At 30.1% G+C, this 22,855-nt stretch overlaps 1 protein-coding gene across 1 annotated transcript; it reads right to left on the bottom strand.

Annotated features, from left to right (window-relative positions):
• Positions 1-3,177: 3,177 nt before the first annotated feature.
• Positions 3,178-22,566, bottom strand: LOC129987997 (solute carrier family 25 member 16-like). Its single transcript, XM_056096063.1, has 9 exons — positions 22,212-22,566; positions 18,890-18,982; positions 18,241-18,374; positions 17,295-17,355; positions 16,165-16,286; positions 14,513-14,579; positions 10,203-10,365; positions 9,681-9,749; positions 3,178-4,893 (listed from the first exon to the last, which is right to left on the bottom strand). Exons 1-9 carry the CDS (start codon positions 22,291-22,293, stop codon positions 4,719-4,721), a joined length of 966 nt encoding a protein of 321 aa, XP_055952038.1. The 5' UTR covers positions 22,294-22,566; the 3' UTR covers positions 3,178-4,718.
• Positions 22,567-22,855: the final 289 nt, after the last annotated feature.

Below are 22,855 nucleotides of genomic sequence, written 5' to 3'. Positions count from 1 at the left end.
GACGAACGGATAGAGCGACAGACCGGTAAGTGTTTGAAGGACTCAAAGAGGTATAAAACGTGGCCATGTTTCAAAGAAGGTTAATTCATTTCGAGGTTAAATTTTTTCTCGTATTCTTTTTAGTATACGAGAAGGTATTCAGTATCAGTATTTCATTTTTGTATACGAGAAGGAAAAAAAAAAAAAAAAAAAAAAAACCGATGAATTCAAAGTATAGATGGCGATAAAAAAAGCAGTGACGAAATATTACATTGAAAATGCCAATAAAAAGATCAAAGGAAATTTTTATTTTAAGCAAGTTCTCACTGACTATGAAGCTTTTTACCAGTTAAGTGCCTTCGATGCTTACAACGACGTAACATTTTCCCTTAAAATTATTAAGATTTGCAACAGGAAATATTCAATATTCGGATTGTCAACAAAAATCTGGAACATGCACCTGTTTGGAAACTCCCACCAGTAAAATGCATTCGGATAAGATTATCGATTCGAACGAAATTGGAAGATTGACTGACAAATTGAGAAGTTTAAACCATCTTATTCGATGGATAGATGCAACGTTAGAAAATCTCATGGTCAGAAATGTAAGCTTTGATTTTCGCAGTGTCATCAGATCATATTCAGTTTAGAGTTACAATTCTTTTATTTGTTTATAATCTTTTGGAAATAATAGCATTACATTTTGCAAAATTATCAGATAAACTTTCAATTGATTTTGCTTAATGCAATTCATATTTACAATCAACAAATATGAACTGAGAGGCCAATTTATTATAAGACCCCCTTTGCCCTTAAGACTACATGGATTCTTCTTGGCATGGACTCTATCAGTTGTTGGTAGGTGGTATGAGATATCTGATGTATTGCCCTTTCGAATTCTTAAGTCTTGATGGTACTGGATTCAGCCTTATCCGCTCTAGTCCCACAGATTCTCATTTGGATTGAGATCTAGTGATTGTGTCCGCCAATTAAAGGTCATATCAGGAAATCTCATCAATCATCTGCGGACAATGCCAACTTTATGATAGTGAGTATTATTTTACTGGATTTATTCCTCCACGGCAGGGCGCACCATTAACATAACGGTCTATTTCATCTGCGATAATACTTTAAATATCCTTCGGCATTCAAACGTTGTACCACAGTAATCAAAGGATTAATATTAGGGAGTCCCAAAAGTTTCTTACTCATCGCGCTATGAATGGCATTATTTGGCTCTGCTTTTGCAAATATCCAGGCTTATCTATTAGCCGTCTATGTCACCGGTTTTAGTCGTCCCAGAGCTCTAAACTGTCGCAAAGCTGGGTTTACATCCCCAAAAAAGTTCATTTTGTCCATTTGATGAAATTGGAAAGGTATAATTTCCTACGAGCTACTTCCTCAAGGTGAAACAATGAATTCTATAAAATACTATCGTCAATTCTATCAATGGAAAGCTGCCATAGCAAAAGAAACGGCCAGAATTAATGAACGGACGAGGAGTTGTTTTTCATCATGAGAACGAAAAGACCACATATTGCGTTAATCTTAAGAGAAAAGCTCTTACAGTTTGATTGGGATGTTTCACCGCATCCTACATACTCTTCAGATCCCTTTCCATCTAATTATTACTTCTTTCCGTCCTTAAAAAAATTATTTTCCCGATAAGCGCTTTAAATACATCAGCGAAATAAAAGCGCACCTCCAGGCTTATTTCTCGTCCAAAACATAACAATTTTGGAAAGAATTCACTTTCCACTGGATTGAAGTGTTGTGACAATGCTGTTAGGATCTATAGTTGCGTGCTGTTTCCCCATATTTCCCGTCTGCCATCTACATGATACGATTGAAAACGCCTCACCAGGACAGTATGACACTTTTTCAATAATCTAGTGTCCAATCTTTGTGCCCTTTTGGAAGTGGAGACGTCTGTTCTCCAGCAAGGCAGATAATAGTCTTTCGAAAAAGTCGTCGACTTGCCATATCGCTATAAGGTGCAATGTGTGATGAACAGTCCGTTCAAAGATCTTCGCAGTTGCTCCTTGATCAAGACTCCGCGCAATTTGACGTACTGTAGCACTTCTGTTGGACAACTCTTCTTTCAGATCGAGCATTTAGTAGCCTGTGATGACCATAAGCATGACGTAAATATCTGTTATCTGCCCGATAGTTCACTTTTGCAAACATTAATAACTGACTACTTCAAGAGTGCAGCCGTTTTACTGATACTCATTCTCATGCTTCGAGCGCCTACAATCATCTCGAGTTTAGACTCAGTTAAATCATGCTTTTTTGCTTATTTCTTACCATGCAACACAGTGCAATTGCTGCTTCATTTGTCTTGCATTCCCTTTTGATAGCTATCTCGTCCTGTATTGACAATAATGTGAAGTTTTGACTGTTCTGCATATAAGTGGTCATAATAATTTGCCACTCAGTAACAAAGATACAATAATTTGTAACAGTCAGGGATGTGCATCCGTACTACTTTCTTAACCACACTGTGCATTCAGACAAAACACAGAAGGAATAGGACAGATTCCCACACTGAAGAATCTGTGGTCTAACCATTAGAGCTGCATGCCTATTTCTCAAATTCTCAGTTCGAATCTAACTTTCAACCATTGGATAATACATATATTTATCATATCTAGTTTTTTTAAACTTTAAATGACACACGAAAACAAATGTCGTCATGATTCAATTGAGAAAGGGTTGAAAATTTTGGAGACAATAGACTAATGAGGTACATCATATAATAATTTATATAAGGCAAAAATCTATTTAAATCGTCAGTCGAAATTAGATTTTAAGATATTAATGGGAACTTGGAAGCTATTCTTTATTACACACCTTTATTCCAAATAGATATTCTGTTAGCATTGCCAGATAACTGCCATTCTATTTTAAATTTACACGTTTATATGCAATGTCAAACCTCTGTCTGACATATGTTAGTCACAAGTTCAGGGTATTACTGTATGATCTGATACACACACAAACACACATCACATGGTAGAGGTTATGATACAGTCTATAAATACAAGACAGTATCTAATAAAAAACTGAATGAAGGAAATTTAATTTCTTTCATATGGTAATTATGATGTTGGAAACTATAATATCTAATAATGAAAACTTTCAGTTATTAAGAGTTATTTGACAAATGAATGCTAACATATTCAATAATCACATGACTAATCTAAGGAAAACATTTTATTTTACTATTTTTTTCACATAAGCAGCATAATTATACTTCACAAATGTAGTCTTTACAGTGATTAGAAAATATACAATCATTGCACTTTGGAACAAAGCTTATAAAAATAATAAAATAAAACTTTGAAATCTATCAATAAAATTTCCTGAGCACCAAATATCAACACATTTCATCACGAACAAAACTACAGAAGGCGCTGTAAAGAATTTGACTCGAGAATTTCCAGGGGGTGGATGGCAGCACTGTATTGGTGTAGATCAGGGGTGTGATGACATCACGCTGGAGTTAGTTGACCAGATGGTAGATTTTTTCGGCGGGAGTCAGCGTGGTGTTGAAAGTAAAAGGCCTTGTGATGGTGTTCTATCTTGTAGATTAAGATAATGGTCGTGGGAATGGATTTACAAATATTGTAATGTATGAATTTCCTGTTGTTTATATGTTGTGGATGTTTTTTTATATTATGCGTTTTATGTTGTGTGTATTGTCCGACTGATGTTATAAATAAACAAATTTAAAAGACAAATTTTGCATATTTCACTCGGCTGTATTTGCATGACATCACAGCACAGGGGGGGGGGGGGGGGAGAAAAGATTTTTTTTTTTTCGCTAATCTGATAGTTTGTCAATATCATTCTCAAGTTTGCTTAGTTAAGAAATTTTATGTCCAATTATTCCAATAATGAAAACAGTTCTGTTATTTAAAACAGTTAAGCTGTAATCAGATTTAATATGTAATGATTAAACAACCAAAAATAAGAAGGGAAAAATATTTCAAAAGGTAATTTTTAATAACCAACCAAATCAAAGCACTCAGAAAAATATTAGAATATGAACAAAATACATATAAAGCACAATACATTTTTTTTACATTCAATTCTATAAAGAAAACATACTAAAGTGATTTTTTCTTACCGAACATTAGAAAAAAAAAAAAAAAAATCGAGTAAAAATTTGATTCTTTCATAGCATTATGATTATGGAGGAAGTCACGATACAAAGAGTAAAAATGATCAAAATCTATATGGTCGATTATTTTCAAATTTGAATTTATAGATATAACAGAAGTATATCATTCATAACTTTTTTTTATTTTATTGAGTATTCTTCATTAAAATTAAAAAGTGCATTATAAATAAAATAACAGTTTTAAATAATATACATTTTACATTTTTTCAAATTGAAAATTTTATTATTTTGGATGAATAATTTTTCAAGATCTATCTATCTATCTATATATATATATATATACACATACATATGTATACACACACAACTATTTTTCTTGCAAAGCTAGAAGTAATTGCAATGGAATCATGAAGAGACTTGGTTTTTTAAAAAACTTATTTATTTTTATATATAAAGATTAACAATATCCAACTTAAGTATCATAAAAACTTGAACATATATTACAATAAATTAGGGCATAAAATATACAAATAAATATGTATAATACAGACTTCATACTGAAAACTACAGAGAGATGTTTCCAGATGATGATAAAAACAGCTTACGCATCAGATCAAGATTCAATACCCGTGTCCAAACCAAGGAGTTGTTTCGTCAGTTCATATGTTGAAAAAGAGACAGCAACCATGGGTATAGCTCTTAGATAGTTTATGGTCATGCCTCTATATAGCCCTTTCACAACACCATCTTCACGGAATGTTAAAACAAGTGTGGTAGTAAGACCTTTCCTATAAGATGTATAAAAAAATTATAATAACTGTAAAGTAATACATTATACTTTACAGTGGAAAATAAAATTTATTTTGAAGACTGGAAGAAGCAGAACACTTTTTCTAAATTCTTTCAAAATAGAAAAATAATCCCAAATAAGAAAAATTTAATTTCTTAATAAATATATTACTATTTTATTTACTTTCAATATATGTACTTCTGATTATAGAATCAATCACCTATAAAAATTTTCCATTTCTATCATGTTTTTAACTTATTTTTATAAAGAATTTTACATAAAGCTATAATCTGGTTCCAATAACAACCCAGTCAAAACTGAGATGTATTAATGTTATTACCACTTATTTTAAATATCATTTGATTGAAATATCTTATGAATCACCGGGTTCGCTTGTAGTGGGTGTAAGGTGCGATTCCACAATCAGTAGGCCTCAGCAGAAAACAACAACCATGTTTACATAACACGAAGACACTAACACAAGGACGACGAATACACAGATGACTAATATTTACAGCCGAGACGAACACAGGTCAGCACACTACAGCAGATAGTTGCCCACAAGTAGTAAACGACCAAAGCGTACATTAATTGCAGTAGCGCACAAAGCGACCACAGAATCCAGCAGGAGAGGGGATCCTCGGAGCTTCGCTCTACGGTCTCTCCAAACGGCTGAAGTTCTCACCGTCTCCTCGCTTTAGCTGTGGACTCGCTACCACACGACTGGCTTCTTCACACACGATGCTGCTTCCACAATAGACAACAGGACTCGGCACACAGCAGTTCAGCACTCGCTTGAGCTTCACACAACACTGGCACTCCGCCGTTGCTTCGCTATCCTCTCGAAGACTCGTTACTTATCTACGACTCCGACTACGCTTCAATTCACCACCGCAGCTTGAGACTGCAGGCCTTTTATAGCTCCCGGGAGACGGGCCTAGAAGGTTCTGGGCGTATCTCAGTTCCTATTGTTCGGATCGTTAAAATTCCCAAAGTTTCCAGCATTATCTATTTTGTCGCTAAATGGTCATTAAGTTTGTCGCTAAGCTCCGAGATAACTGTCGACACCCGCTCAGCACACAACAGAGCAGATCGCAAAAAGTTCTTTCTTACGATGACACTATTCGTGCTGGGAAGCAAAATTACAGGTTTGTAGCAACACCTTTACCGACACATATGTTTTTCAGTACTTTTGCTTAAAATCATAACATCAATTTTCAATTTAATAATTAGCTTTAAATTAAAGAAAAATAAACTTTAATTTTCTGAGCAGTTCCATGTATTCACCTCCTCAATAAAAAGAACAACTATGCCTTATAGTTGTTTTGACACAAATTAAAAACGATATTTTTATACTGTCGAAATTTATGTATTTTAAATGGTTGAAAAGATTCACCATTCTTCAATTTTATCATAAATTGAGGATTTTTTTTCAAACAATGACTTTCCAATCCAATAATATCTAGACTTTAGTTCCTTGTCATTTGTTTTGAATACTTCCCATTTTAGAATACAATACAAATCCAAAAACAGAAATTTAAAAAAAATTATTGAATTTCTCAAAAGCTAGAAACTGGCCAAGCCATTCATTTAATCTTCTGAGCCCTGATTGCCCTGAATTTAAGGGATGGAAGGCATTACTTGACGAAAGCATTAATGCTCGCTATGGAGATCTGGTATCGCTGACAGTGACTGATGCACTTCTTTTCAAATCATGCTATAAGTGTGAAGGAAAAGAACACATCGGATAGTAATTAAGAGGATGACTCATTATTTATCCGTAAAGAAAATCTAAATTCAATAATTGGATTTCTTAAACATTACATTACAAATACCATAAGATGTTCAATTTATTTCATGCATAAGATATTAAAATTTTTAATTTGTTTATCAATAAAGAAATCTATTTCCAGCCTCTTATTTTTATTCACACTGATTATTTAAATATTTTCTCGAAAATGTTTTGCTCATGTTTTCTTTTTTAATATCTTATTTAATTACAAATCAATTTTTCTAAACTTAACAAAAAACCCTAATTAGATATTAAACTAAAAATTTCGATAGTTATTTTTTCCTTCCTAAACTTCACACAAACAGTGCATTTTAGAAAAATATAGTGAAAGTTGATTAAGATCAATTGCTGTACAAAATTTAGAGATTGAGTAAAATTTGGTGCATTCAGTTTCAATGAAACTTCTGTGAATATAATTGAAAAATTATGAACCGATTAAGAAATGTCTGTTTGCTTGCTAAAAGTACAAATAATCTTATATTTCTAATTTATCAAAAATTTCCCTATTTTATAGAAATATAAAAATCTTCCTGTTTGGGATAAAACTTATTATGTCTCAATTAATTATGAAATTAAATAGAAAATATTAATTTTAAATCAGAGACTAACTTGAATTCCTGTAAGATTATGCAACAGAATTCCATTTTTTTTTTAATGAGAATGAATAAAATAATTATTCGAGCAAAAATTGTACTTTAACTGCTACATGAAGATAGATTTTCTTCTTTTTTCTTTTCTTGAAGGAGCAAAAGAAGAAAAAATGACATTAAGATACTCTTCAGGCTCATCTCTATTGAATTAATTTTTTTAAAGAATTAAATATACAAAGCAGAATGGAAGAGATTTCTGCAAATTGCATTCTACATTATTGTTGATATTTGGAAGTTAGAGATATGTTTTAAATTTTACATTATATTGGAAAAAATAATAAATTTTAATGACATTTCTTTAACCTTTTCATTAGGTTCAAGTTTTTCAAGCCATAAGCATCTTATTTAATATTGCACTATATCTACAAAGTTTATAAAAACAATATTGATGAGTTTTATAAAGCAAATAAAAGCAAGCCTAATTTTACTTTCATAATTAAAAGCAAGTTTATATTTACAAAATTCTTCTTGCTAAACTAGTTTCCCCATTCACTGAAAATTTCTTGATAATTTTCATATGCTCTATATAAAGGTTAAAAAATTTTTTTTTTGAAACTAATTTTAAAAAACGTACTTAAAATAGCAAATTTATCATCGAATCTTTTCATGCTTCATAAATAAGAAAATATAATTTTTGACAAAAAAGTATACAAAAGGAGATTTGAAGATAATGTTTTATATTTAATTAACTTATCCTTATTTAATTTTTTTAATTTACTCTTAATTCTATGGCATCTCTAAAATGCAAATGCATCTGAAAGCGCTGAAACACGCACAAGTGTATATTCAGCAAATCTTTCTCTTAAACAGCCACGAGGGGTTTAAAAACTGGCCACACATTTAAATTATAGCTTGGTAGATGTTCCCCTTCTTTGAAGGGGCAGACGATTCCATTCTTTTTTTGTACACAAGAAACTGCTCAGGGCTTTGATGCACTCACATTTTTGACTTGATGGGCTCATAAAGTTAACAAAAGAAAGTCTTTCACTATTTTGAAAGTTGATGGTGATGATATTTATGAGCTTTTAAGCTTATATAGCAAAGTGCTGACAGTCTATAATTTTACAAAAAGGTTTGATTGATTACGATCATAGAAGACAAAATTTTAGAACCAGACCAACACAAAACGCAAATGAGAATAGCAAACTTAATCACGTATCAGCTCACTTGGTAAACAGTAACAAATCTAGGAGACAGCAAGCAGTGGCATAACAAATATGTGTGTAGATGCCCTAAGTACCAATTTTAAGGTTCATTTTTAGTGTAAAACAGCGAGTTTAAAGTTCAGGAAAGGAGAAAAAATATAGTCCAGATGGTATTTATACTCTGCAAAACCACTGATGGCAACCAAGAGCAAAAAAATATTAATTTTCGGCTGCATCTGTTACACATCTAAGGAATATATTCGAATAACAATACATAAATTAGCTTTCTATCAAAAAATTATATATAACATTTTTTGTAGCAGAGTCATGGTTAAAACAGAGAAGACACTTTGAATTTTTAACTTCGCTTTATTTCATCCCAGAATGCATGATTTTTTTTTTGTACGAGCAGAAGCGATGAGTACACTCACAATACAAAATGACAAGAGCAAAATGAGGAAAAAGCTCGTGAAAATTTTATATTTTAGAATGAAGTTAATATGGCTAAATTAAGCTAAAAATTAGGAAATTAAGTTTAAATTAGATTTTAATATTATATATATATACAGTTACAACTCAACATTGTTGTTATATAACAACTACATTTTTACATAATAATACCAGGGCCGACGTTCTAGGGGTAGCTCATCTTCCATGCGATCTGGGTGTTCCAGGCTCGAGTTCCGGTTCTACCTGCGAGATATGCGAAAGAACCCTCTCCCTTTGTAAAAAGGGGTTGTGCAAGCGAGTGTCAGCTTCAAATGAGTTAGAAGTCAGACTTCTGCCTTCGAGCGCTAAGGGGCCTTTACCTTCAGAAATTACTACACAAAACTCGCCTTAAATCACCGACTTTGTCAGTGGGCTTGTCTACGACAAGTGCATAAGTAACAACAACACAGTGCAAGAGGAATTTGTTAAATTTCAAAAAATTATGTTGCGTATAATGGCTTTAATTTAATATGTACCATTTCGTAGGAATACACTCAAAACTATATCCTTTATTACAAACCTCTTTTCCAACACATGTACCTATTTCCTTTGCATCTAACTGATTAAAATTTATATATATCGTTAATTTCGAGTTACTTTTGTACTAATATTTCAATTATTTGAAGTCTAAATAGAAGTCTGGTTATATTTAGGTGCACACAAAGTAAAATAAATTATATGCAGAGCATCAATACATTTTAGCACTTACCCAAATCTATGGGTTTCTGGTCTCATCATGCTCAACTGCATTTTACGTCGAGCAACATCCAAAGGATATCTGAAAGTAGTTAATCATTCCATGAAAATAAGAATTTAAACAATTATCCAACAGTTAATAAGATTAAAACAGAAAAATAAAGAGAACTGAATTAAAAACAGGTTTTAAAAATGTAAATTAGTGCCTTAAGCGATATAATTTTTTCAATTATTTTCAACTTTGTAGCTTATTCTTTATAATTCACAGGCATAAACAATGATAATAAAAAAATTAAGTTTTTTCCCCTCTTAATATATGTTATTATGAGGTTCCATTGGTATGGAATCAAAATTTATCCAACAATTAAGTTCTGAAAACATTAAACCAACTACTTAAGAAAATGCAAGAATTCAAATTGATAATTGTAGTACATCAGGAAATGGGTGACAAATCAATTACAAAATTTATATATATTACAAACAAACAATCTGATAGTTAAAGAACTGTATAGTATAAAGTATGGGGGATACTTACGAGACTGTCTGTGCAACTGCTCCTGCCAAACCTCCACATAACAGTTTGGCAGGTACTGTTAAAACAACTCCACCACTGCTACCAGAATGGGGTCGTCCCGTAACGTTTGGGATGTACTCAAGGCAAAAAAATTTTAACCTCTCAAATACATAAAATGACAAACCTATAGAAGACAAAAAAATTATAAATTGGACTTTTTAAATGAAACTATTTCAAATTTTATTAATAGATTTTATAACAAACAGCAAACATTATTTGTAAATTGTCCAACAAATAAAGAATATTAAATTTTCCATTTATTAATATATTTAATAACATCCCCACAACTAACAAATTAATTAGCTAAATTTTCTTTGAAAACATTTGAATTTATATACAATTAGGCAATTAAGAAGTGAGCTGTAGCGTATAAAAAACGAATAGTTGTAAGCAATAAAAGCAAATAATCAAATGCTTCACAACTTTTCCTTCAAAATTAAACAAAAACTTTCAATACTTATACTACAGGGTGCAGCAGAAAAAGCCAGACAAACAATTTTTAATATAAACTTCATAAAAAATAAATTAACAAAACATAAAAAATAATAACAACAATAGACTTTTAATAATAAATAAATTTAATCTATTTCAAAGTGGCCACCTTTTGCATCGATGCAAAGGAGCAAATACTTATTGAAACTTTCAGCAATGGGCCACAATTCTTCTACCTTTAATCTATTCCATTCCCATTGAAGAGATTGTTTTAAATAGTCCATACTTCTCTACGGTTTAGTTCAAGCCATCGAGTCGAAAATGGACTATTCACTGTAATCCATGGGAATGAGATTCAGTGAATATTGTGCCCATTCTCCAGATAATATGATGTCGGGAAAATGCACCTTGCGCCTTTCTGGCCTTGTGAGCTGGTGCGGAGTTTTGTTGAAATATCTACTTTACATTGCTGAAGTGCTTTTTGATCCATGGAAGTACAACAGCTTCTAGAATGTGTCACTGGTATGGTTTCCAAACCATGACTGACTTTGGATATTGGTACTGTGTAGTAATACATATATAGTATTATTTGTTGTAGCAACATTTATTTATGTAACGCCGTACTAAATAACCAAATAACATGGCAACCCTTCAAAGAACTTTAGGTATGTTCGTCTACTATTGTTGTTAGATTACCAAGTTTTCAGAGAAAATTTGCCTCCTTAAGAAAGGAGCATTCCCTCTTTCTGAAGAGACTAAAGAAACATTCAATTCTCTCAAAAAAGATGTAGCATAGGTTTCATTCTCTGCAACTGAGGGCAATACACTCTTTAGAGTTGAAAATGATGTCCCAATAACGAACTTTGATGCAACTCTCAGTCAAGCCGAATGTAGCCTTCTTCTCAAGAACACTTAATGCAGGTGAGCAAAGACACTCCTCAGTCGAGAAAGAAGCATTTGCAGTTGGAGTGTTTGAGAAACTGGAAGCACTACCTGATCAAAAGACATTTTGAGGTCCTCACTGATCACAGAACAATAGCCTTCATGTTTGACAAACATTACTCAAGTAAAATAAAAAGAGACGATTACGAGATAGTGACTTGAATAGGCTAACTTTAAATTCAATATCATTTACCGTTCAGGCAGCTGTAACACAATTGCAAACACAATGTCAAGGATTACAGCAGCAATCTGACCAGAGACTGGAACAAAATTTAAAGAATTGCACGATGCTTTATGCCATCCTGGCATAACCAGGATGTACCTATGGGTTAGAGCTAAAAATTTACCCTTCACATTAGATGACATCAAGAGAGTAACTAATTCTTGCTCTGGTTGTAACGAATTAAAACCATATTTGTACAAGAACGAAGGGCAGTCAATAAAAGCTATGTTACCCTTTGAAAGATTAAACATAGACTTTAAAGGACCTCTACCTAACTCCTCCAAGAACCGTTTCCTTCTGACCATAGTTGACAAATTTTCAAGATTTCCATTTGCATTCCCTTGTGCAGATATTTCAGCTTCTACTATAATAAAAGTATTGACGAATGTGCTTTCCCTTTTTGGGACACCAGCATATATTTATTCAGACAGAAGGGCTTCGTTCGTTTCACACGAACTAAAAGCTTTTCTCAACTCTTTAGGCATTGCAATAAGTATGGTGTACAACCCTAGAGGAAACGGCCAGGTTGAGAGATACAATGGTATTGTATGAAAGATGGTACTTTTGGCATTGAAATCAAAAGGTATGGAGACAGAACGATGGGAAGAAATGCTACCCCTACACAACTACAAATGCTACCCCTCATGAATGCATATTCAATCAGTCCAGATCTTTTAACGGCTGTTCCCTGCCTACATGGTTACCCATCCAGGTCCAGTTCTAATGAAAAATCATGTGTGGCATACCAAATATGATCCTGTCGTGCAGGAAGTGGAATTAATTGAAGCTAATCCAGACTATGTACATGTAAAGCTGCCTGATGGACTGAAATCAAGTTTCACTATTAGACATTTGGCCCCCAAAGGTGACCCTGCAATAAGGCTCTCGGGTCCCTCCTACATCCACCGTAAGCCGACTCTGTAGAACAGTGTCCTCCAGAGAATATTAGAGTTATCGAAGACGAAAACCAAGATACAGCGGTATCGGAATTAAACAATTCTGGCCTCCAACTTGATGATTCTGGACAATCATCTACTCCAAAGACTTTTTATTGTCCGGTCGAAAGACACGATCACCTGCATATCTTCATGACTATGTCACTTGCTGAATTGACTTTCGATAGGTGGGAGGTGGGTGAATGTAGCAATATATATATAGTATTATTTGTTGTGGCAAAACTTATTTATGTAATGCTGTTTGGCATCACTGTGTTGTTTGCATTCTGTTGATAAGGTTGTATTTGGTTGATTAAAGCCTAGTTATGGTTCTTAAAATGTTATTCTTTTATTACACACTGTTCAACAATTGCCGAGGTGCTTGGAGCATCTACAAATCAGATCCTGTCATTCTGAGAATTACGAATTTATTGGACAGTAAAGAGAGCTTCTCATCACAGAAATGGAATCTCTCCCAGCGCTGACTTACGGCCCACCTCAAAAGTTTCCTGGGTTCTTAGGAACCGCACGAATTTGTTTTCTTCAGTGAGAACCTGAACTTTTCTTTTTAACTTGGCTTCAGTCCAAGTTGTTTTTCCCTACTCGTCGCACTGATTGGTCACTTATTCCCATTTCCCGAGTGATGTTTCTTGTGCAAATGCTCGAATTATGTTGAACTCGCATTTTGATGGCCTTATGGTTATTGAAAGTGTCCACCGTAAGTTTTTGTTCACTTCCTAGACGTCAACCATAATTGCCAAGCTCTTTGAAACATCAGATTGTACGAGATCACTGTTTGCAGAGGTCCATTAAGCAAAGGAATCATTTCACATTATCATTTTCCCTTGCTTAAACATCTCTAAAATATCAGATCTTTTGTTTGACATTGTAAAGAAGCCAAAAAACAATATGTAAACTAAGAGAGAAGTATAAAATTATTTTACAACTGAACTGGTAGACAAAAAGATATGAACTTATTAGGAGAACTGGAATATTTAATAAGATTTCTTTTATCGAGATGTCCCAATTGCGATAATAAAACATACAAAGCTGAGGGTATTCTCAAACAACATTAATGGATATTGAACAAAATTGTGAAGAAACTGTAGAACACTGGGAGATAAATTTTCAACCCAAAAATGAATGCAGGAACAAAGGCGAATCCTTTATTGCTACAGTACTAATGACTACCGATATTCATTGAAAAGAAAAGTTCATTTTACACCCTGCTGTTTGAAGTCGCAGTTCATGAAAAAACGTTTTCTTTTCCAAAAGGGGAAAACCCCACCTACTGGGTCATTTGAAAATTCTTTTAAAGAAGTAATGATAATATTGTAATGTTATTACTGTTTGCCCCCTTCAGCATATTCCCTCTAATACACAGATAAAAAAAGTTTGGAATTTGACAATATTACTATATCAACATCTTTTAGTTGGTAGAATTCTAAAAATAAAGTAATTAAGTGTGTTTCTCTTCTCCCCATATATAATGCATGTGAATTATACCTATTTTCAAAGACCCCCACCCTAAAAAAAACAAAGAATTCAGCAAAATAAAATTCAAGGAGTAATCAAGGATTGAGGAAACCATGAAGTAATCAAAAATTATGCTTTTAATAGATTAAAAATTGAATCTTGGAAACAAATTTTCATTATATTTAACTAATTTGTGAAATGGGGTAAATCTAGCATTAAAGCAAAACAATGATATATTTAAAAAATTCGTCAAAACTTCTTACCAGCATATGGTATCATGCCTAGAACAGTAGGTGATAGTCCCTTATATAGAGCTCGTAAACCTCCTTCCTATGTACAAATAGGAAACATTCTTAGATATATTTAATTGTGACATTACAATGATGTGAAAGTGATCAAGAAATTTGAGACAGGAATGAAAACAAGGAAACAGATTAAAGTAACTGAAATGACAAAAGATTAGTAACAATTAGTAATTAGTAAATAATATTAGTTTAAAAATTATACGATAAATTTTTATGTCAATAAGGAAAATTAAAAATTGTAATTTATTAGTTAAATTCATATCTTAAATTCAATGCAGATTTTACTTAATATTTCATTCACTAAACAACCATTTTCCACCTAAAAGTTATTATCAATTTTGACTTTAAATTAATCTGTTTTATTCTTTTGCTTAAATTTGAACCAGAAGGTTATAATTTAGAAAAGATAAGAATTTCAAATTATATTGCACCAATTAATGCTTTTCAAATCTGAAGTAAGGCAGATACTATTTGGCATACATTATAGGTGTAAAATTAAAATCCAAATAAATTTTAAATTTCCAAGTTATTTAATATTAAAAATAATTTCATGCATTTCTGATAAGGAGAATGACTATTCATAAAAGACAGTAAATAGAATTTTTATTTCTTCAAAAAAAAAAAAAAAAATGTCAAGATTTGTACAAATATGGGGATACAAGAATCGTTTATTTTCAAATAATTATCGTTTGATTCCAAATGCATACGCACAGATATTTTCGGAAATATGGGAACATTTTCAATATGACACAGAATGAGGAATGTAGAAAAAAAAAAAGCATTGCAGCAGAAGAAAATAAATGTGATATATATATAAATAAAATGAAAGGCATAACCAAATCTCCATCTATAAGTTTCAAATCAATATATTTTAAAAACACAAGATACAATTATTAGCAATTTTTTTTAATATTCCAATTTGATTTTAGTTAATTTATATTGTCAGTCAATCTGAACTGTAAATGAGAGTAACTTCTCAATTAGGGAATGATCATGAATATCTACAAATTAAAGATTCTTAATATTATAATGGATTTTGTCACATAAAAATACAAAAAATTTAAGGGTGAATTATCAACAGTTAAGTGTAAATAAGCCATACATAACACATAATTCAACAACTGATCAAACAGAATTAGAGCAGTTAATTAGCTAACGTGGAACATGAATAATATATAGATATTCATCATTCCTTTTCCTATGAAATTTTATTGTCAATCTATGTTTTGTATCTTTTATTTAAATTGCTTAAAGTATTTTCTAAACCAAAATGTATTATTGGTCTGGAATCAATCCACAAGACAAGCATACCAAAATATTAATAATACAAAAAAAAAAAAAAATCTATTGATAAAATTACAGAAACTACCTTGAAAATATGTCAAAAGCCAACAAGTAAGATTAAAGAATACTTGCTCCAAAATTTTGCCCATAAAAAAAATATGTACATCTTAATGTACATATCTCTCAATTACATTGTAGATTACAATTTTACATCTCAATGTATATAAATGGTTCACAAATGGTAAAAGCTTATTGCAACTTTATATCTTTCTAAAATAACCTGATTAAATGCAACCCAATCTTTTCATCATAAACAAAATACTCACTGTTCTGAATATGCATGAGAGTGTGTCATAAATGCCTGAATATACATGCTCTCCAGTCACTTGAAAGGCAAGGCGTGCTCGAACTACATCTAATGGATAAGTCACCATGACGGCAGTTATGCCTTAAAACAAATATGCATAAATTCATCAAGCTAAATAATAATGGCTATAAAAATGCATTCATAACTTTTTTACAATTGATTTAATTTCTGAATTAAATCCAATGAATTGTTAAAGATAAATACCTATTATTTAAAAGCATTTGATTCTATATGCTGATTTAAATTACTAAATACATCATAAAAGTAAAAAATATCAAAGAAGTCAGCATATAAAATATAGCATATATTTTAGTACAGTGTAATAAAAAACCATATTAGAAGTTCACAATCTATACAATTATATAAAAAATATATAGGGTTCCATGTAAAATTATACTAGGAATAATAAAAAAATAGAAAAACACAAAATCCAGAATAATTGTAATTTTTCAGTAAATTTTCAACTAGCATTTTTCATTTCTTTTTTCAGTTGAAGTTTTTGCATGAATGAAAAATTTTAAAATATTAATTACATAGTTTTAAAAAATTGAAAAATACAGAAGAATCAAAAAATGAAATAAAATTAATTAAAAAATTAAATAAAGAAATAATACAGAAATACAAGTCAAAATAGAACTGTTGATCACAAAATTGTCAAGAAAGAAATCCATGAGAAATTTTTAAAATACTGAGAATTCCACTTTTAATTCATTTATGTAGGAAATGAAAAATATTTGATACTTAAGGGACAATGAATAAGTCGATTTAATAAATGCTCAAAATCATTAATAATACATCAACCTAGTTTAATAGAATGTAGGATTTACAAGACACTTCATTTTTAAGTATATATATTTTTTAATTTTAAATACATTTAAATATAATCTAAAACAATACAGTATTGAACATTCCATACAATCAATTATTTTGACTCTAACTTTCAGCTATAAAAAACATCAGTTTATTTTTAAAATCCTTTTAAAATATGATTTACTTTTTAAAAAATTCATAAATTAATATGATTTGGTCATTCTATTATTTCTCTGTTCTAAAGTTAAAAAAGGTACAAGTAAAGAAAAAAAATATTACCAGCTGCCGAGCCAGCAAAGAATTTAAGAGCATGAGACTGTCCAAAGTTGTTCTTTAGAAACTGAAATTAAAAAAAAAAGTTTGAATAGAAGAATTTATTTTTGAAAAGCATAATAATTGATACTACTTTATACACCAATGGTACTTAGAAGTGTCATTTAAATTATGCCGATATCTTCCTAATATGAATATTTTTTTCACAATATTAATAAAAAAAAAATCTACCAGGAGCATAACTGATAGCAAGCAATAGATATCAGCTACAAGTCGGAAATTAATTACTACATTAATTTAAAGTTATATGAATTTAAGTTTTTCTTCAACCCACAGATTATTCTACAGTATAACATTAAATTATAAGAAAATAAAATTGACGATACAACAAATAAAGGGTTAATAAAAATGTATAAAAAGTACTTTTACAAGTCAAACTAATTCTGAATCATAACACTCAGTTTTCATATAAATAATAAAATAATGATTTAAGGCAATTCAAAATATGCGTAGTTCAAAAATTCACATTCGCATATCTTTATCAAACTGCTAAAGATTAAAAATGTGCTTGATTACTGAAGATGAATAAATAAAATGCTAATAATAATCAACACAGAGCACAAATTAAATCCTATGCTACATAATAATACAATCACTTAAACTAAAATAAAACTGCTATAGATAAAATTACATCATTTCCACTTTCAAGATAAAAATCAAATAGTTATTAACTAAAAAAATTATAGCATTTAAATTCTGTCAAATAGTTGTGATATAAATAATCTTTGCTTTTCTTTTAAATATAAAGCAAGATATTTATTTTTTAGATATTAAAAACTAAACAAAATCTTAAGTAATAACAAGTTTAAATGAAGTCTAGAACATAGCAATATTACAAAAATATAATTCATGAAATTTTGAACATTATCTTCTAAAATATAAAATATCTTACTGTTTTATATATTTCAAATGAAACAAACTGAACAGCTCCATAAGGAAATATTCTAACCATCTGTGCACCATTTCCTTTATACAATCCAAAGACACTTTCTTTCTGAACAATACCTCTCAAACCAGAAAATACACCTAAAAATTTTTTTTTTTAATATTACTTCAACAAATTGCAATAAAAACTTCAGTCTAGAAATATACCAATACAAAGTTATAAATTTTGTGATAATGGTTTTCAAATAATAAACCACGTAAAAATCTTAGAAAGCAAATCTAATGATAGAACATTTAAAGAAAAAATAACCGTTTAAGTTTACTTAGTGAAGCATTGAAAATTTTGATTACTATAGAGAATATGTAGTACATTTACCCATTTCATTCTACTAAATAAATTATGTCAAGTTTTTATTATTTTTTAATTTCAATATAAAATGTTACTTTCTGAACAGCCATGATGTATTTTCAAATTTATGCTAAAGAAAAAATAAAATTTTGTAAAGAACTGCAATCTTATTGTAATTTAATTTATATCAAGAAATGATATTTTAAAAATATCAAATTACTCAATATAAATCTGTAGTTTGACTTCACATGCATCTGTATTTTAATTTCATAAAAATTTACTACAAAAAAAAAAAAAGAAATCTTACCATAGTGTTTGTAATGATGGTTATGTGCCTGTAAAAGTATTTTGATTCGGTCAAGAGGAGCAACAGTAGTCTTCGCACACATACCAGCAACACCTGGAAGGAAAACAATGCTATAATAGTATATCTTTGGATTAATAACACATAGAGTACACATAGAATTCCTAATAAAATGCCATTCTTCAATAAATCTTATACTTATATACTTTTAAAAATAAAAATTTTCAAGACAGGTTACTATATGCAAGCAAAATAAGCAGCTTGAAATATTTTTTAATTTTTTTTTTTTTTTTTTACAAACTTTCAATTAAACAGTACAAACATTTTAATAATTTTTTTTATTTAGCTGGTTTCTGCTCAGTTGAGTATTCTTATTTTTTCTTATTTTTTTTTGACAAGCTCCAAATGACCTAGAAATGAGTAATGACATAAAATTATTTTTAAGTATAAAATTAAAAAACTTTACTCTTAAGTAGACCAAAATTTTCAGTTGTAGCTATTCAAATTTTATTTTAGAAAATTACCATCATACCTTTTCTTGATGAGCAACATTTAACAAAAACAATGAATATGTATTAGCTTAGATACAATGCTAATGAAATAAACTGAAAGCAAATTTGAAATCATAAAATAACAAACAAGAAAATTGGTGAAAGAACAACAACAAGATGAAATAGTAGATTGAAACATCAAAACTGAGCAGCAAAATTTTTTATTAAGTTAATCCTCTCGATAAAAGAAAAAGTCAAGTTGCTTTTCACATATAATCCATTACTCAAACAGGCATAAAAACCGAATTTTGATGCTACCGAAAGAAAATTGGTTCACAACATATATATCTTATAATTTTTATTCACTTCTTTTTTCCCCATAACTTATCACATTTTAATTTTCTAACAAACAAACTATACAGGAAGTCTAGTAATAATTCAATCATTTTAATATGAGATTTTGACGAATCACAATGCTTCAGACCTCCCCGAGTTTGAAAAGCATGTTTTTTGAAAATGTCTGCCTTTTAGCAACAAGAACAATTCAAAACTTGTTTCAGCAGGATGGACGAGAATCGATATGTAATCTTTACACAAAATCTATACATTTTTATCAAACTTTTCTGCAAAATCTCTTCACAGAAAGCCTGACTAACTTTTCATATATAATTATAAAAAGAAGACAACCAAATGGATAACATTCAGTACACAGATTTAACATCTAGCTATCAGCCAGCAATTCAGTAATAATCACTTGTTGCCCTATACTTTTGGAAGCATATAAATGCGATAAAGAATAACTAAAAAATTGAATGACTTAAATATATCAAATTTGATACGTAATTTTTTTTTATTGTAACTGTAGTTCTGTGCTAAATTTTTATTCCAATGTAAGGGGAAAATCTGTCTAAAAAGCAAATTCACCTTTATTAGAGAGTCTTCAAAAAATTGGGAAGACTATTCTGATTATTGTTCATGGAATTCCTACTGCAGAAAAATCAATATTAATAGTAAAAAAAAAGTTAAAATATCTAGGAGAATTACAACACTGATGCATTAATAGAAATACCATTTTACTACATCTATTCCAAGAATATAAAAAGACAATTATGTTATAAGCCCAAATTCATATAATAAGACTGTTTTGGTGAAATATTATATAAATAACCAACAATGTGCAATACTTTAACTATTGAATACCTTAATTTCAGTGTTTTCAATTAATTTAATTTTAATTTGCATGCATCATGCTTTTTTTTAAAGTAAATTCCATTAAATAAAAGTTTAAAAATTTTAAAAAATATGCAAAAAATAAAATTTTAAAGTTATATTTATCCGAAAATAATTTTTGTAAGCACATCAAGCGTTAAAATATATATATACACACACAAGAAAAATAACATTCACACTCAGAAAAAAAAAAGAAACTGAAAGCCAATTCCTTTAGTAGAATTTAAAACTCTTGCATAACACTTAGAGCTGCAGCTTTTCTTTGTCTTTTAAAAAAAGTTTAACACAAAACAAAATTATAAATTTCTATGTCACTTAAGGTCCTCCACACTGAATCTATGCCAGAACTAGTTGGCAACCTCTCAAATAACGAAGAACTTACAAGATGCCATGTTGCTTAATATAAACACCATCCTAGAAATCATTTATTCCTTTTTGTAGATGGATAATAGCTTTAATATTATGTTTATAATAACCATATAAAAATAAACAAAAGCAGCAAACAATTAGATATATGTATTTTAATAAACTGCACAAACATCAAATTAAGACAATTATCTTCATACATATTATATAGCAATTTATATTTTTAATAAATGTTAAAAAGCAAACCAATAAATTCCACACAGTATTGCAATTATGAGTCTCTAAACATAGGTATTTTAGATAACAAGTATATCCGTCTTTTAATATTTCCACAATTACTAAATATTAGATTTTGCCACTTAATTTTAAAACACAAAACTTCTGTCGTGCTTTAAACCAGTTTAAATTTTGAAATTTCAAAATATACAATTCATTCAATTAAATTAATTATGTAAGCCATTCAACTAACTTAATTTTATGAACTTAAATTTAACTCAGTATACAGCTGTCAGATTCATTATGTTAAGAAAACTTAATCCTATGGAAATTTGAGATCAGAAAATAATACTATCTTTACCTAATGTTACCCAGCAATATTATAAATTTTTCAGAATTCAATAAAATGACACAGAATTTTGTGCAAGATTTTAAAAATATGCTTAATAGTTTATATTTTGAAGAATAAAAAATGATCCAAGAAAGAGGTAATTTTAAAGAAGTTAAATAATTTTTAAAAATGTGAATAAGTCTTTATATTAATCGGTGAAAATAAATTATTCGTTACTCACATGCATACATCACAATGACATACAGTTCTTACATACATCACAAATGACAAAGCAGATTCCAAAATAAATCAAAAGTTCAACTTACATTCAAATTTTTACAAGTAAATCTTGTCTTACCAACTAAACTTATTTTATACAGGACTTGATAATTCTGATGGTTTAAACTTCGTCATATTCGGAATTAACAATAAAGAAAAATATAAAACACAAATAAAATCTCAAAAAACAATTTTTAATAATTCGATTACGAAATACATCTGCTGTTTCCAATTTTTATGAATTATAAGAAACTACATTTATTTTGACATGTCTATCTGAAAACCCAAACAAAACGGCATGGTTCAAATGCTGGCAATTGACAGTTAGGTGCAATCACTGAATTCATGAATTGTTCTACTTAGATACTTTTAGCATTTAAAAATAATATAATCCAAATTTAAATATACTTACCTCCAGCGATAAAAGATTTAAAATAAACATCCGTCATTTTGACTTCAGCAGTTGTGCCGGCTCGTTTCTCAACTACAGCCATGATATATCAAACAAATACAATATCGTCTACTGTTTTATGATAAATCAGAAGTATTAACAAAATTAAAGCCACGTCTACGTTGCCAATGAACTTGTAAATGGGTGAAAAGATTCAATAGTTGGCCATTTGGTGAATTATAACGGGAAAAACCTGTCTCCACATCTGACATTCCCTTTGTAGCCTCGAATCAAAGAGAGTGGAAGTTACACACCTCACACGAGAGCATCACGTTCGGAATGAATGTATCAAGCACATCTGTGGTTTCAAGGCTGTTACGTGATGTAAAGGCGTAATTTATCGCTCCGAGATAGGTTTGCTGTACGAAAGCATTTGGCGCCAATCTTTCAGAGTTGGTAAAAATGGAACAGGTAGTTTCGTTTCACGCTGGGATTTTACACTTTTCTGTCGAAAAGAATGGTTTGCTTTCCCTCAGAATTTGCACACTTTCTTTTTTAAATAAGTAGTTACAGAAATGCTGTATGAATATAAATGAAGGAGTCTTATTTGGTTAAAGAGATCAAGTTAGATCGCTTCAGCCATTGTATTATATGCTAAACGATTT

The sequence above is a fragment of the Argiope bruennichi genome, chromosome 10, assembly GCF_947563725.1.
Source record: "Argiope bruennichi chromosome 10, qqArgBrue1.1, whole genome shotgun sequence".
NCBI classification, from domain to species: Eukaryota; Metazoa; Arthropoda; class Arachnida; order Araneae; family Araneidae; genus Argiope; species Argiope bruennichi.
This window is presented reverse-complemented; position numbering and strand designations above follow the sequence as displayed.

Bases quoted from the DNA above. Each gene is read 5' to 3' on its own strand.
- LOC129987997 (XM_056096063.1), bottom strand. From the start codon at position 22,293: ATGGCTGTAGTTGAGAAACGAGCCGGCACAACTGCTGAAGTCAAAATG. The intron at 18,983-22,211 runs GTAAGTATATTT...TTTTCCTTCCAG, and splicing joins TAAATCTTTTATCGCTGGAG to GTGTTGCTGGTATGTGTGCG. The intron at 9,750-10,202 runs GTAAGTATCCCC...AACTACTTTCAG, and splicing joins GCAGTTGCACAGACAGTCTC to ATATCCTTTGGATGTTGCTC.